At 48.6% G+C, this 17,686-nt stretch overlaps 1 protein-coding gene across 1 annotated transcript in view; it reads right to left on the bottom strand.

Annotated features, from left to right (window-relative positions):
• Positions 1–2,045: 2,045 nt before the first annotated feature.
• znrf3 (zinc and ring finger 3) overlaps positions 2,046–17,686 on the bottom strand; it is a 246,591-nt gene continuing 230,950 nt past the window's right edge. Inside the window, exons 8-9 of the mRNA XM_080208430.1 lie at positions 12,996–14,789; positions 2,046–2,504 (exon numbers count right to left, since the gene is read on the bottom strand). Coding sequence (XP_080064556.1) covers positions 2,449–2,504; positions 12,996–14,789 — 1,850 coding nt within the window. The 3' untranslated portion in view covers positions 2,046–2,448. The remainder of the gene's footprint in view (positions 2,505–12,995; positions 14,790–17,686) is intronic.

The following is a 17,686-nucleotide window of genomic DNA, read 5'->3' as shown; positions in this document are numbered from 1 at the left end:
ATTACTGTCACAAGTCAGCTTACATTAATAAAACCCCCCCAGTTGCCACACTCCTGCGCCTGTTCGGGTACACTGAGGGAGAATTTAACATGGCCAATGCACCTAACCAGCACTCTTTGGGCTGTGGGAGGAAACTGCAACGCCTGGAGGAAACCCACAAAGACACGGGGAGAACATGCAGATTCAGCATAGACAGTGACCCAAGCTGGAAATTGAACCCAGGCCCCTGGCGCTGGGGCAGCAGTGCTAACCACTGGGCCACCATGTCACTACTATGCTGTGCTGCCCATATGTACCATAGACTTTTGGAAAATTACACCATTTTTGCAACATGATTGTAAGTAAGATCAGAATGCATTGCGTTCCTTTATGTTATTCAAATCTTCCAATTCAGAGAGCTGTCTGGATGTGCGCCGATAGTCACAGAATTGCCTCAAGACTGTGGTGAAATCCCCCCCTATAGGAGATGCCCATCCTTAGTTGCTGACTGTCTTTCCAGACCTCCTTGCTGTGTTTCATTTTGTGTCACCAAATGTATATGTTCTTTCTCCTCCATAGCCACTGTCCTGATCACCTACTCAGGCTCACCAGTCTGTTTAATGTCGGGTCCACCACAGCAACAAGCAGAGGAGGAGAGCAGCAGGAAGAGAGTGGCTTCCCTGCCTTGGCACTGCCCAGCCACCTTCCTACGTAGAGAATATAAATATTGGCCAAGAATCTGGGCACAAATTCCCAGGCTCTTCTTCGAATAGCACTGTGGGATCTTTTGACATTCACCTGAGAGACCAGACTGGGCCACAGTTTAGCGTCTCTTCCAATAGATGGGGCCTGCAACTGCAAAGCACATCCTCAATACTGTATTGAAGTTTCTGGGGACTGAGAGTGTTACTTTTGAGGCAAGACTGAAATTTCGAGAGGGAGGACATTTTGTTTTGTCAGCTGTACAGCAAAATTGTAAAAAAAAAGTTATTTATTGACAGAAAGAAAGACTTGTATTTATACCATTCATGACCTTAAGACCTGCCCGCAGCCCCCTACCCCTCCCCCCTCGCCCCACAGTGCTCTGGAAAGCCAGTCTAGATTTCGTGCTCAAGTCCTGGGGTGGGATTTGAATTCATAATCTTCCATGCTACCACCTGAGCCATCCAATTAATCCCAATTTAGCTTAAATATTGCAGAGGGGCAGTCACGTTCCTTTGTCGCTTCAGAATATGGAAGAAGTAACTCGTGTCAAAAGAATAAAACAGCAGAGTCACCACAAGAAAGCATCAGGAAAGTTTTACTTGATAAAACTGTATTTTTCACAGACGTTTGTACATTTTTTGTTACAAAACTGTATAGTACTAAAATTTAAAATCAGTTTTTGGTCAGAGAATATTTAATCTTTGTGTGCAATTATCATGTATTTACAAGGTCCCATGTTAGTGATTTTCCAATGATTATTTCATAATGTCATACACTCTCCACATAAGACATGGCTTAAGATAAATATATTAGTAAATAAATATTCTGAGAACATATTTCCATAAATGAAATGTGCCACTATACATATACAGAATATACACAGACAATTTCTAGCCTTTTAACACATTAGGGGTGAAAAAATGGTAATGATGGAGAGAACTCTTGACCATTTCATAATTCTTTACAAGAAATTTCAGACAAATCTTTTCTTTTAAGTGCTACAAATGTAAAATAGTGCCTTAAGTACCCAACAAAATTGTGAACTTTGCATGGATCATCAGGCAGTAAAGGCATTATTGTGTACATAAAACTCTATCTTGGTGCCTTTCAAGATGGATGTACAAAACATGCACTCAGTGTCAGTCTACCAGTCCCATGGTTCCCATGAGTGCCTGTTACAGCCAATCTGCTTCTCCCGTTGTGACACAGAGAAGAACATTCAGTCGCAGCCATCAAGGGGCTGTTGCTTCATTTCTCATCCCGTACCCCCACCTTTTCCCCAACTCCATGCCCACCCTCCCTGCCCACACCAACCCTCCCTCCCCTTCTCCTTCCTCTTCCCTTTTCTCCCACCTCCCCCTCTCTGTTCTCTAGTCTTAACGTTCTCGTATTGCTCAGTTACTAAGGCAACCATAACCCTGAGCGTGCGGAAGGCTCAAAGAAAAAAATAAACCCCTCGGACTACGGAGCAAAAGTTTATACCTGACGTTCCTCGACAACAGCAGTATCGTTGCCTTGCGACCAAGGGCAGCAGGGTTTTAAATAACAGCAGAACTCGGTCTCGGAAAAATAAAAATCACAAGACAAGAAGCACGAACTGAGTCGTGGAAAGATGCATCAGATTTGGTGTTTTCCTCCACATTACCACTTTTGTGTGTCAAAGCTAAAACAGTCGCACAGGGACTGAGTTTGGAGTCTTAATTGATCGCTTCCCGTATCTCCGTACTTATATACACATATATATTTATTCTTAGAAAAAAAAATTCAGATGTCCTGCTCAATGAAACAGTCCTTTCTCAGAAGTAGAGATGATCTAGACCCTGGAGAAACACAAACAAAAAAGGCAGGATTACTGGGGGAGGAATGCGCACGCGAACCACACAACTGATTTAAAATTCGGACACATTCCTTCATTTCCAAAGTTGAGATGCAATTGTTGTTATCTGTCGTACAACGTAACTTTTCAACAGTGAAAATATTCTACGGTAGAGATACAGCCAGGGTCAAATGACAAAAAAGACCAGCTTGTAGCTCTCAGATTGTTCAAGGCTGTTCTGTGATTCTATTCAATGCTGGTAAATGGGATTAGGTGGGAGTTCAGGCGTTTCTCATATGGCGGTGCAGACTCGATGGGCCGAAGGGCCTCTTCTGCACCCAATGATTCTATGATTGATAGCTGGACAGTAAGTCTACCCACCCCATTTCAATTGTGTTACAGCCCCGTTAACACTACTTTTGCTAAGTGCTGGCGGAGGCCTGTTAAAGACTGGTTGTTTGTCCACTGGGGTACGCGATGTTCGGAAATTTAAGAAAATAGCCACCAAAGGTGGAGAAGCAATAGGTAGAAATTGCCTTCACATTTAATGAAAGAAAGATGGTACCATTAAAAATAAGTATGTCCGAGTGGGTGTAACATTAAGATAGGAGCGTTCACCAACTCTCAACACTGGCAAGGAAATTATCAGTTACTTGGGGTTTTCATCAACAAGAATGATGGGTTGTTTCAAAATTGTTCAGCTCCAGAGATCAGTGTAAGTTTCGGCTTTCATTTATTATATGCTTTAAAAGTTTATTTATTCGTGTCTCAAGTAGTCTTACATTAACACTGCAATAAAGTTACTGTGAAAATCCCCAAGTCGCCACACTCCTGTGCCTATTCGGGTACACCAAGGGAGAATTTAGCATGGTCAATGCACCTAACCAGCACATCTTTCAGACTATGATAGAAACTGGAGCATCCGGAGGAAACCCACGCAGACACAGGAGAACATGCAGACTTTGCACAGACTACCAGTCAAGCCGGGGATCACTAGCACTATGAGGCAGCAGGGCTAACCACTAGACCACCCTGCCGTGCCGTATGTACAGTGGCCTTTTGAAATGTTACACCATGATTCTATTCTTTTATTCCAGTTACAATTCTCTGTGCAGTTAGGTTTGGCTTGTCTGTGCCATGCTGATATCTGTTGGGATGATGGTGGGAAGACTAAACATGTAACTCAACCCTGGGCTAAAGAGTGACAACATCGGCACAAGGGCCTTTGCTACTGCTCTATGGATGGCTCTTGCACGTAAGGGTGATTGTGGATCCAATTTGACTGTGAATTCCGCTCCCCCCAACCCACCACCCCTCAACACGTTCAACGAACTTGCTGGCCTAGATTCACCTTTGGAGATTGAAGGATGAGGGCGTTATTGGCACCAGGGCTGCAACACCGCAGCAGAGTTGGCACCTTTTGAGGGAGGGAGAGACAGCGAGGGAGGGAGAAGCGGAATAACAAATAACAAATGTGTTGCGATGGTAGTGAATGGTTCTATGCAATAGGATTAACGTGGATCACTGTGGTTCACGTGTTGCTTATTTAAAGCCAACTGCAGTATATTAATGAACTGCTCCTCTGCTCTGGCTCCATTCATAAGTTAACATTTTTTCTTGATTTAAACAAAATAAATACATATTTAGCTCTTCATCTCAGACTGCTCGAGGGCAATCCTAGCTCTGTTCCCAATTACAGGCTCCAATCTTCAAACGCAGAGCGTTCACTCGACACTAATGTCTCACAAATGTGCGAAGAGCTGCCACGCAAAATGAAGTCTGTGATAGCCCACCACCCCAAAAGTATTTGAGATTAAATTTACTGTTCGTTCATTGGGGGGTGGTGGGGGGGAGCGCTCCTGCTACTGACATTTGAATGTGATCAGTGAGTCACCAGCTGACACCCTGCTGCAATTTCTCAGCTAAAGCAGATCACTTGGTTTTCGCCTCAACTTTCTAAGCAGTTCCAAAAACAATAAGAATGATAATGGTGCAGTGTTCAGTGGAGTGCATGCTAATGTCCAACACTAAAATTGAGGGGTAATATGGCATCATTCTTAAAATTATTCTGCTAATAATAATGTGGGTGGCACGGTGGCACTAACTGTTAGCACTGCTGCCTCACTGCGCCATAGACCTGGGTTCAATTCCCAGCGTGGGTCACTGCCTATACGGAGTCTGCACCTTCTCTCCAGGTCTGTGTGGGTTTATTCCGGGTGCTCTGGTTTCCTCCCACAGTCCGAAAGATGTTCTGGTTAGGTGCACTGGCCATGCTAAATTCATGCCAAATGTGGCGACTAGGGTATTTTCACGGTAACTTCATTGCAGTGTTAAGAGAAATTTCAAGGGTGTCACAACACACAGTTGGTTGGATTGTAACCGTGGCAATGGATCCTGCAGTGCAACATCTTATAACAAACCTCCAAAACCCTACCCTTCAGAACTTGCATTTATAAAGTACCTGCTGCATCCCAAAGCAGTGGACAGCACAATTAATTACTCTTGAACTGTATTCACTGTCGTCGTGTGAGCAAACTAGGCAGCTACGTTGCTGGCACACTGTGATAGGAAAAACGTGCAGTCAATCGATGGGCCGAAGGGCCTCTTCTGCAATCTGTGATTCTCTAATCTGCTTTTCAGTAGTGTTAGTTTGAGAATTTTAGGCTAAGAAAGTCTCAGAGCTGGTGAAAATAGAAGGGGAAGCAAGCTTGACTTGTTAGAACTGAATGGTCAGGGGTTGCAGGTTTTCTGACAATGCACCACAGAAGATTCTAGTTTAAGTTGAAAGTGCTGCAGTTGTGCTCAGTGATATTGGCTTGTGCAGGCACATTCCTGCCTGCAAGATGCTTATATCTCTTACAGGACTGGCTAGATAGCTCAGAGGATATCAAAGGTAGTCCTAAAACTTGTAACAACTCCCTACTCAGAATAGTGATCTCCTCCTCCAACTCCCCACCAGCTCTCCACAGTGGATCTGTTGATAAATACAGGCCCTATCATGGAACTGGGACATCCCATTACCAGAGGGGACTTTGATGCAGGGTTTGTACTCAAAATAGCCAGTGGTAAGGGTGCTATAATTGGCCTGGAATAAAGAGAAAGTGGGGAAGAAAATGATACCTGCTGTTTATCTGGCTACGAAGTGCTCACAGTAAGAAGTCTCACAACACCAGGTTAAAGTCCAACAGGTTTATTTGGTAGGAAACACCACTAGCTTTCGGAATGCTGTTCCTTTGTCAGGTGAGTGAGGAGTTCTCCTGTAACTTGGCCTGACTGATATTAGTTGGACGGCACGGTGATTAGCAGCTGCCAGGGAAACCGGGCTTGATTCCCAGCTTGGGTCACAGGTGCGCAGAGTCTGCACCTTCTCCCCGTGTCTGCCTGGGTTTCCTCCGGGTGCTCTGGTTTCCTCCCACATTCTGAAAGACGTGCTGGTTAGGAGCATTGGCCATGCTAAATTCTGCCTCAGTGTACCCGAACAGGCGCCGGAGTGTGGCAACTAGAGGATTTTCACAGTAACTTCATTGCAGTGTGAATGTAAGCCTATTGTGACAGTAATAAGTAAGCTTTTAAACTTAACTGAGTTGACTTTAAACAGATCAAAGCTTCAACTTGCTAATAACTTTTGGTACGACTCAGCCACTCGCTGGATAAAAATCACTGAGCCATCATAAAAGATTAACAGTTCAGATACAACTCATAATTCATTTTCAGTTATTGTTTGATCTTTGGCAAAGTGTTTGAAAGTCTGCGGTGAAAATCACTATTCACCCATCAAGCCCTCTCCATCCTGGATCCCAGGTTTGTTTACTGTGTCATGGGTCCTTCTCCCCAACCTGTTGTGTTCATTCCTTTACAGTGAACCATCAAATTCCTCCCTTGATCTCTCTCGGGGGAATTTCCAACAACGCTGTTGATCTCTCTCTGTAAACTTCTCAATCCCCCTTTCCAGCCTTCCAGAACTTGTGGTATTGATTAGGCTGTAACTCTCAGACTGGATTTAATAGAACTGTCCTGTTAAAATTCTCTCCAATTATCTGTTCAGGGATATAGCTCCCAACTTGCTAGGACCAGGAACAATACCAATATCCTCAGGGCATGGTAGTCTTAGTGGCTATGGTACTAGCCTAGTGACCCAGAGATCACGAGTTCAAATCCCAAGTTGCACAATTGATACATCTGCCTACTGAGAGCTAATGGGTTATTGTAAAACTCCGAGCTGTCCTATAAGTGACTCTGGTTCCACATTTGTGAAGCTCGAAGGCCCTAGATGCTTTATTAGCTGCGCTCCACAACCCAAGAATCAAAAGGGAAAGAAAATCATTTTTACTTTTTTTTTTGGTTTAGTTAATTTACTGTCCAAGGCAATTAACTAAATTACAAATGAATTATGAGTTGTATCTGAACCGTTCAGTACATGCCCAAGTGTCACAGGTAAGCTCACTGCAATGAAGTTACTGTGAAAATCCCCCGGGTAGCCACACTTTGGCACCTGTTCGGGTACACTGAGGGAGAATTTAGCATGGCTGATGCACCTAACCAGCACATCTTTCGGACTATGGGAGAAAACCGGAGCACCCCACGCAGACACGGGGAGAACATGCAGACTCATTTGCGACTCCGGTTCCACATTACCTTGTGAAGTTCTAACACCCTCGGGGCATCTAGGGCTGCACGATAAATACTGCATCACTCTGCGCTCCGCAACCAAAGAACAAATTAGGGCAGGAAAATCATTTAGCTTTGAATAAATGATTGGACTAAAACACCACATCAATCACAATGCTGCATGTTAAAATATTGCTTTCACTCTGCAAACCAGCTGAATCTGTACTAAAAATATAGTTCCTTTAGCTGTTATTGATGTGTAGGTTTCAACATAGTATTATCTGGTTAAAAGGCAACATCGCCTAGGCTCACAAGTTTTCTTTCTCATTCTGCCAAGCCTTAAATCTTGACACTGAGGAGGTTCACAGAGAGTGTACCAGAGACCTGCTTTATACCAAAAGTCCCAATGTGTCTAGACAGCAGTAAATTAAAAAGTGAAGTGCAGTGTAGGTTTCAGGCAAGCCAATGTTCTTTATTTATGAGGACTTAAAAATAGCAGGTGCTGGCGTCTTAACAGAGGCTGCACATATTCTCAGTTAATTCACTGATATTATTCTAGCTTCTGTCACTCTTTGAACTGGGTTTGATGCTGTTTTGGAGATCTTCTGGCTCAAATGTTCCAGAGCACTTTGTGGCCAATGGATTGCTTTTGAAGTTGTAACATGCTAAAATTGCCCTCAGTGTCCTGAGATGTGTAGTTTAGACGGATTAGTGGGTAAATATGGGGATAGGGCCTGGGTGGGATTGTGGTCGGTGCACACTTGATGGGCCGAATGGCCTCTCTCTGTACTGTAGGGTTTCTATGATGATTCTATAATTCACTGGCAGTTTCTATGAAACAACAAACTCTACTTCTTACTGCAATTCCCCACCGCTCCGGGGATCGTAGGGAGTCGCAAAATATTACTTAGGTTTTTTGGTGAATCAATCTTAAGTTCTTGAGGGCCATTTACTCCCAAGTGGCCATTTGAAATGTAATAGTAAGTCGACTGGATAACTCTTCATCAATGTTATTCCACTAGATGGTGCACTAGAGCAATGTGGGATGATTCCCTCCATCGATGCCCTATCATCACCACCTTCCTTTGGCCACAAGGCTGAGATCAGGCACTTTCTTTGACACATGGTCATTGTTTAGAGTCAGAGGTTTACAGCATGGAAACAGGCCCTTTGGCCCAACTTGTCCATGCCACTCAGTTTTTGCCCCTAAGCTAGTCCCAATTGTCTGTGTTTGGCCCCCTATCCCTCTGTACCCATCTTACCAATGTAACTGTTAAAATGCTTTTTAAAAGATAACATTGTGCCCGCCCCTACTACTGCCTCCAGCAGCTCATTCCAGACACTCACCATCCTCTGTGTGAAAAAATTGCCCCTCTGGACACTTTTGTATCTCTCCCCTCTCACCTTAAACCTATGCCCTCTAGTTTTTGACTCCCCTAACTTTAGAAAAATATAGATAACTTTCTAGCTGATCCGTGCCCCTCATTATTTTATAGACCTCTATAAGATCACCCCAAAGCCTTCTGTGCTCCAAGGAAAAAAGTCTCAGTCTATCCAGCCTCTCCTTTAACTCAAACCATCAAATCTCGGTAGCATCCTAGTAAATCTTTTCTGCACATTTTCTAGTTTAATAATATCCTTTCTAAAATAGGGTGAACAGAACTGTACACCGTATTTCAAGTGTGGCCTTACCAATGTCTTGTACAACTTCAACATGTCGTTCTAGCTCCTGTATTCAATGTTCTGACCGATGAAACATGCAGACATAAGTTGGTTTTTCTCCAGTTTGACTTTGTGCTTCCCCAGCCCAAAAGTCACAACCTCCTATTGCACCACACCCAACCTTCAGTAGATTCACTCTTGCGTAGGGGCCTGTTACTGGAAAGGCAGTATTCACTACACATCTCTCATTGTTCTGAAGCTATTAGAAGCCAACCATAGGGTGTGGGAATTGAGTGCCAAGTAGACCTGACCAGGGAGTGGTAACAATGTTAAACTCCCTGAAGGACATGAGTGAACAATCCAGCAGCCTTACCCCAGGTTTATTGAATTCAATTTCAAATACCTAGCACTATAATGACATACACACCTTTGGACATGAAGGGCTAATCCAACTAATGTATAAGTGACAATTTACCAGCCCCGTCCATAGAATCCCAGCATGCAGAAAGTGGCTATTCAGCACTGACTGTCCAAAAGAGCATCTTACTTAGGCCCATTCCTCCACCCTATCCTATCTCTGTAACTCCACACATTTACCATGGCTAATCCATCTAACCTAAACACCTTTGGAAGCTAAGGAGCAACTGAGCATAGCCAATCCACCGACCCTGCACATCTTTGTACGTTAAGAGGCAATTTATTATAGCTGATTCATTTAACCTACACATCTTGGGACACTAAGGGGCAATTTAGCATGGCCAATCCACCTAACCAATACACCTTTGGATGCTAAGGGGCAACTTACTATGGCTAATCATAGAAATCCTACAGTACAGAAAGAGGCCATTCGACCCATTGAGTCTGCATCGACCACAATCCTACCCAGGCCCTATCTCCATATCCCTACATATTTACCCACTAATCCCTCTAATCTACGCATCGCAGGATACTTAGGACAATTTTTAGCATGGCCAATCAACCTAGCCCACACATCTTTGGACTGTGGGAGGAGACCAGAGCACCCGGAGGAAACCCACACAGACACAAGGAGAAGGTGCAAACTCCACACAGACAGTGACCCAAGCCGGGAATCGAACCCAGGTCCCTGGAGCTGTGAAGCAGCAGTGCTAACCACTGTGCTACCGTGCCGCCCTGTCATTACATAAATACTTCTGACTGTTCGACAATACAGAAAAAAGTCATGACAGGAGGTAGTCTGCAAGTACTTGGAAGTGTCAGATAACCACAGTTCATCGCTAAGTGTTCAAGTAGATAATGGCTCCAGTGCTCATTGAATTGTGCTATGACCTGATGATCAGATACCCAACCTCAGGGCTGACTGATTTGATTGGGACAACTGGCCTTGATGGGCAGGATTTTATGGCCTCGCTCACCTCCAAACCAGAAAATCCTGCCCAAGGACAATGGACCCTTCCATTGGCTGCCCCTTGCCCGCTCCGATTCTGTGGCAGGCAAGGTGGTAAAATTCTGGCCTGTATCTCTGGGTCATAGATGACAGGCCCTTGTTGTTATGTTGCATGAAGTAACACATAGGGGAAAGGGCGTGACTGGGTGATTTGGTTAGCTTTCCAACGGTGACAACTGAGGCACAGATTGGAAGCATGGCCTACGGACAAGGTGTCACTCAGTAACCAATATCTGTGTTACTACACTCAAAATAATGGTCAACGGCTTCAGGAAGAGAGAGGTGCAAAGAAAACCAGCAGGAGTTAAGAAGGAACGCTGAATGCAAAGCATTAATTGCAGAATAATCCATGGATGCAGGCTAAAGGCTAATCATGTCCTTGGATGTTTGCAATGTCTGCGTAGAGTTTGTTCAATCTCTTAACCACAGAGATGTCATGTAGCCAACCTCTCAAAGTAGCAAAGTTGACTGAACCCCTCGAGAAGCCAACATAGGCCCCGTAGTGCTGCCAACTAACTCCAAGTCGGCTCAGAATTAACCTTACGGCAACATGAAATCCAGCATGGCCTTTGGTATCTTCAGCTCTGGGTGTGGCTAGCTTTTCAGCCAAGAGGGGAAAAGTTAACAGGATTGAAGTTGGTGCTGTACCTCTGTGTGAGAGAGTAGGTCTACTCCTCTCAAAAACATTGAGCTCTTAAAACATCAAAATACTTGCTGTTAAACTTAAATCACATTTCAACAAACCACCAATTACTCAAGATTGACCTTAATACTCCTTCTCTCAGGTCAACACCCCCAGTTTGGCCCATTCAATTTTAGCACCCTCAACCATCTTCAGAGTATCCCTCCCTTCTTTCTCAACTCTTGCAAATCTCAACCTTAGCCCCCCACCGCCAATTCAATCCACTCTTCCCCACTGCAGCCTAGTCCAAGTGGTCGCAAAATCAGAAAATGTTGGAAAATCTCAGCAGATCTGACAGCATCTGTGGAGAGAGAATCGAGCCAACGCTTCGAGCTTGGATGACCCTTTGTCAGATTGGTATTTTGCTCTTCATTCCCCAGCCCCTTGCTTGGAAAGGCCAGATGGGGAGATGGGGAGATGGTGGTTGGCGGGGGGGGGGGGGGAGAGAGAGAGGGAGAGAGAGAAGGCGGGAGAGAGAGTGGCTGATGGGGGAGGGTGTGGCTGATGGGGGAGGGTGTGGCTGATGGGGGAGGGTGTGGCTGATGGGGGAGGGTGTGGCTGATGGGGGAGGGTGTGGCTGATGGGGGAGGGTGTGGCTGATGGGGGAGGGTGTGGCTGATGGGGGAGGGTGTGGCTGATGGGGGAGGGTGTGGCTGATGGGGGAGGGTGTGGCTGATGGGGGAGGGTGTGGCTGATGGGGGAGGGTGTGGCTGATGGGGGAGGGTGTGGCTGATGGGGGAGGGTGTGGCTGATGGGGGAGGGTGTGGCTGATGGGGGAGGGTGTGGCTGATGGGGGAGGGTGTGGCTGATGGGGGAGGGTGTGGCTGATGGGGGAGGGTGGGCCAACACCCTGATTTTATCATCTCAAAACTGCAGCTGAGGAGGAAGTGGCCATTTTCGGGGAGAGGGTGGGCAGGTTGCTCAATGCCTCAGGCCCACCAATCCCGCCCTTCAATAAAATTGAGCACAGATCAGATAGGTAACCTGAGGAATTGTACAGGTGCCTCCTTACGATACCCCCCACCCCACCCCACCTCACCTCACCAACCCCACCTGCAAACCTGCCTGCCTGAGCCCACAAAATTCTGCCGTGTTTTTAACATAAGAACATAAGAAATAGGAGCAGGAGTAGGCCATCTAGCCCTTCGAGCCTGCCCCACCATTCAATAAGATCATGGCTGATCTGTTGTGGCTCAGTTCCACTTTCCCGCCCTCTCCCCATAACCCTTAATCCCCTCTCTTATCAAGAACCCATCAACCCGCTTCTTAAAAATATTTAGCGAGGCAGCCTCCACCACTTCAACGGGCAGAGAATTCCAGAGATTCACCACCCTTTGAGTGAAGAAGTTCCTCCTCAACTCCGTTCTAAACCACCTCCCCTTTATCTTGAGGCTGTGCCCCCTAGTCCTACTGTCTTTTTTGAGCGGGAAGAGTCTCTCCACCTCTATCCTATCCATCCCATTCATCATCTTATACGTCTCAATGAGATCTCCCCTCATTCTTCTAAACTCTAACGAGTACAAGCCTAGTTTATTCAGCCTCTCCTCATAGCTCAATCCCCTCAACTCCGGTATCAGCCTAGTAAACCTCCTCTGCACTCCCTCCAGGGCCAAAATATCCTTGCGCAGGTGCGGCGCCCAAAACTGCACACAGTACTCCAGCTGCGGCCTCACCAATGCCCTATACAGCTGCAGCAAGACCTCCCTACTTTTATATATATATACTTTTATACTTTTATATTTTAATCTCAAAAGTTTGAATCATTGACTTAATCTATCCTTCCTTGGCAACGATTCTCCTCTGTTAATCTGTGATTACCACCCTTCAGGACATGAGATGGAGAGAATGGGATCTGTTGGAGCTCGGTGCTCATTTCTGATGGGCCTGCTGGGTTTGAGTGACCAACATGTGTGACTCCCCCACCCCACCACACCCCATCCCTCCCAGAAGTGGGGTCTGGGCAGTAACCCACCTCCACTGCCAATTTTTTTTTTAGTTGCCTCTAGGGTCAGTCTGACTCTGTGAAAATCCTGTGCCATGTTCCCATGCACCACCCCCACCCCCACCCCCACCCAATTATCTCACCCCGTGGGTGGTGCGTGTGAATGTGGCCTTACCTGCCAAGTTACTGTCCGTGGTGGACTCGTGCAGCCCGGAGCAAATGTTCTGAAAGGCAGCCTTTCGGTCGGGGGAGCCGCCCAGCGGCGCCGGGCTGGCCGGCCGCCCCCTCCGCTCCTGCGCCGCGTCCTCCGGCTCCAAAGGCGCCGCCCCCATCCCGCGCAGCCTGGCGGTCTCGGCCTCGCCCTCTTCCGCGACGGCCAGTTGGCCGCCGTCCGTGTCCTCGGGGATGATGGGGATGCGCTGGCTCAGCTCGCAGCAGCCGGGGCCGGGGCCGGAGCCGGGGCCGGCGGGGGGCGGCAGGCAGCTGTGAAGGGCCTGGTCGGCCAGGGTGTACTGCACGCTCACCGCGTAGTCCTCGGTGAAGCAGCAGCCGCCGCCGCCGCGGTGGTGGTGAACCTGTTTCTCCTCGTAGAAGCAGCAGGGGAGGCCCTCGTATTTGCCCGGGCCCGCTCGACAGTGGGGGCCGGTGTTAATACTGTATAATCTCTGCGGCGCAGTCCGAGGCTCGGCGCTCCTCCCGCACTTGCTGCAGCAGGGCGCGTTCAACAGTGAAAAGCGGCTGTCCGTCTGGCTGTCCTCGGCCTCGCTGCAGTCCAAGGGGTGGATCTCCAGGCCACGGACGCGGGCCTGCTCGGGCAGCGCCTCGGCTGGGCCCACTGCCTCAGGCCCGCTCCAGCCGCGACTGTCCACGGTAGACCCGGGAGAGCACTCGGGCCTACCCTCTGAGGTAGTAGCAGTCGAATCCCTGTACTCCAGCGAGGAGGAGCTGCTGCTGCTGCTGCTATAGTTCATGTCCAGGCTGCAGTTGGAGAGTTGGTCCCCCGGCGACGGGGCCTGCGGCGGCGGCGGCGGTGGTGGCGGCCGCCTGCTGTCGCCGGCCGGAGAGGCGCGGCTGTAGGCCGGGAGCTCGTCCTCCTGCGGGCCCGCCCCCAGCAGGCCCCCAGCCCGCCCCGAGCCCGGCTCGCCTCCGCCTCCTCCTCCTCTGCAGGGGCTCCGGCTCCGATAGACGTAGGGGTCGTAGTCGCTGCTGAGGGAGCTGCGGAAGGTGGAGCAGCTGCCGTAGACGCCCTGGTTGCTGACCTCGGTGCAGTCCAGCATGGAGTCGCTGGAGGAGCAGTGGCACTGGCCGGAGCTGCTGCTGCTGCTACTGCTGTCACTGCCGGGGCAGTCGGCCAGGTAACCGCTGCACACCGACCGGTGACCATGGTAACAGCTGAAGCTGGAGGTGCTGGCCCCGTCCAGGTGGGAGGAGGAGGAGGAGGTGGTGGTGGGCGGGATGTGGACCACCGTGGGGTACAGCATGCTGCCCCCGCTGGACTGAAACGGACGGGCGGCTCCCTTGTGATTAATAATCCCTGCCTGAGACTCTGTCTGTGGGTAGCTTAGTCCTTGAATGTAATAATGTTGATACATGGTTTCGTACTGAGAAAAGCAAGTAGCCCTGGAATAGTTCCGCCCACCAAACTTAGGCCGCCTGAAGCTGTGGGTCTGGGGGTAGGCCCGGTGCTCTAGGTTACAGTGGTGAGCAGCCAGGCTGTGGACAGGCGGGTAGCTCCTGACGTAGGCACTTGACTGAGCCGGGTACAGCCCCTGCTCACTGTGCTGGTCCACCGTGAGCACGGTGACGGGATTCCCACGCGGGTCCATGCTCGTCCTGGTGGGGTAGGTGGTCAGTTGGCTAGTCCTGTGGACGCGCCCAGGGTAGTGGACAGGGAGCACCACCCGCTGCCTGCTGCGTCCTTGGCTGTCGGCCTCCACGCAGACGGGGCCGTTGCTTTCTTTCTTCCGTTCTGCGGAGAGAGGGGAGGAGTGAATCACGTTTCACGAGACACTTTTCAATACCTAGTTACCCCCCAACATCTGTGAACATCGACTGTGTGTGTGTGTGTGCGCGCGTGCGTGTGCATGCGCAGTTTGTGTATGTGCATGCGTGTGTGTACGTGCACAGTGTGGGGTGTGTGCACGTGTGTACATGCATGGTGTGTGTGTATGTGTGCGCGTGCAGTGTGGGTGTCTGTATATGTATATGTGTATGTGCATGGTGTGGGGGGATGTGCGTATTTGCACGGTGTGGGGGATGTGTGTGCGTGTGTGTTTGTGTGGGGCTTTCCCTTTGTTAGCTCTACCTCTACTTTAATACTGTTGTACAGACACAGGTTGCATCTCCTGCAAGCTGAGGTTGTGTTCTGTGATTTAAAAATTAATACGTTTAGTTTATTTATCAGTGTCACAAGTAGGTTTACATTAACACTGCAATGAAGTTACTGTGAAAATCCCCTATTCGCCACATTCTGGGGCCTGTTTGCTTATACTGAGGGAGAATTTAGCATGGCCAATGCACTGAACCAGAACGTCTTTCCGACTGTTTTGGAGGAAACATACGCAGTCACAGGGAGAATGCGCAGATTCCATAGCGACAGGGATCCAAGCCTGGAATCGAACCCGGGTCCCTGGCGCTGTAAGGCAGCAGTGTTAACCACTGTGCCACCCACATATTTGAGGGAAATACTGAGGAAGAAGTGCCTTTGGGCTCCTCGGGGCATGTGCAAGCCTCAATGGGCCAAACGGCCTCCTTGTGTGCCCTAAATGAATTTATGGCTGAGATTTACCAGTCCTGCCTTGATGGACCCACGGAGGAGGGGGGTGGGGAGGAGGGGGGTGGGGAGGAGGGGGGTGGGGAGGAGGGGGGTAGAATGCCAATGGTCCATTGACTTTCAGCGGTACTGGACAAACCCAGCAGCGAGTGAGGGCCAGAAAAGCCCACCCTTTGATCCTATTCGAACTCTTAACTGTACAATGACAATGGCGTGTTTCCACAGTGACAATATGATGCATATCATAGACAAAGATCTCTTCTCTAAGTCTGTATGCTGGGTGTAAGGTCACAGCTAGCAGAGTGTTGGATTCAACCCTCACCCACTCCCATATCTCCCATAGGGTGCACCTGATGTATAGGAGATCATTCAGGCAGACACTTCATAGCAACATAGAATCCTTACAATGCAAGAGGCCCAGCCCATCAAGTCTGCATCGACCACAATCCCATCCAGGCCCTATCCCTGTAACCCTATATATTTACCCTGCTAATCCCCCTGACACTGAGGGAGAATTTAGCATGGCCAATCAACCTAATCCACACGTCTTTGGACTGTGGGAGGAAACCGGAGCACCAGGGGAAACCCACGCAGACATGGGGAGAATGTGCATACTCTATACAGACAGTGACCCAAAGCCAGAATTGAACCCGGGTCCCTGGCGCTGTGAGGCACCTGTGTTAACCATGTGCTGCCCCTTCAGCACAGAATTGAGGGAATGCTGCACTGTTGGAGGTGTGGTCTTTCAGTTGAGTTGTTCAACTGAAATCCAGTACTCTGCTCAACATTTAACTCTGGAATCAACATCACTGAACTGTCCCACTTACACTGCTGCTTTGTAGGACATTGCAAATGCAGACAGCTTGCTGCCTTTCACAACATTACTACAGGAACAACACTCCAGCAGGACAAGGTTTAGAATCAAGGTATAGAACAAGGTCAGGAAGGCGAATGGGATGTTGGCCTTCATAGCGAGGGGGATAGAATATAAAAGTAGGGAGGTCTTGCTATAGTACAGGGCACTGGTGAGGCCGCAGCTGGAGTACTGTGTGCAGTTTTGGTCGCTGCACTTGCGCAAGGATATTTTGGCCTTGGAGGGAGTGCAGAGGAGGTTCACTAGGCTGATATCGGAGTTGAGGGGGTTGAGCTATGAAGAGAGGCTGAATTGACTGGGCTTGTACTTGTTGGGGTTTAGAAGGATGAGGGCGGATCTTATTGAGACATATAAGATGATGAAGGGGATGGATAGGGTAGAGGTGGAGAGGTTCTTCCCGCTCAGAGGGGACAGTAGGACTAGAGGGCACAGCCTTAAGATAAGGGGGGGAGCAGTTTAGAATGGAGTTGAGGAGGAACTTCTTCACTCAAAGGGTGGTGAATCTCTGGAATTCTCTGCCCGTTGAAGTGGTGGAGGCTGCCTCGCTAAATATATTTAAGACGCGGGTAGATAGGTTTTTGGTAGGCAAGGGAATTAAGGGTTATGGGGAGAAAGCGGGAAAGTGGAACTGATCCACTTCAGATCAGCCATGATCTTATTGAATGGCGGGGCAGGCTCAAAGGGCTAGATGACCTACTCCTGCTCCTGTTTCTTATTTTTGCCTATTTCTTATGAATAACTGGCCATTCACTGCCCAGGATTTCCCTGAAGTTCTTGCTTTTGTGGGGAATCTTCCTGTAATGTCCAATACCTAACGGTATGAGGGTTTAGTCATAGTAATTCTTTGTGATCCGAACGAGATCTTATTGGCTTTCCCAAACTGCTTCTTCAATCTCTCCCAAAAGAGGCCTTGGCAAGGCTGGAAACATAGGCCAGGATTTTCCCTGCAGGCGCGGTCTTCCGGTCAGGCCGAAGGCGATCCCACCACTCCACCCCCTATAGCAGGTTCCCCGCTGGCACGGACAACAATCAACACAAATGGCCATTGACTTTGGCGGGACAGGAAGATCTCACCGGCGGCCAATGGCGTGCTGCCTCTGCTGCGAGAAACCCCACAGCGGAGGGGCTGGAAAATCCCAGCCACGATACTATTCATGTCACAGTGAGTAAGTGCACAAAGTTACAAGCAGATTCAGTACCACTTGTCCTCATTTAGTGA

Source organism: Carcharhinus amblyrhynchos, chromosome 20, assembly GCF_965287045.1.
Source record: "Carcharhinus amblyrhynchos chromosome 20, sCarAmb.v2.hapA, whole genome shotgun sequence".
Lineage (NCBI taxonomy): Eukaryota > Metazoa > Chordata > Chondrichthyes > Carcharhiniformes > Carcharhinidae > Carcharhinus > Carcharhinus amblyrhynchos.
This window is presented reverse-complemented; position numbering and strand designations above follow the sequence as displayed.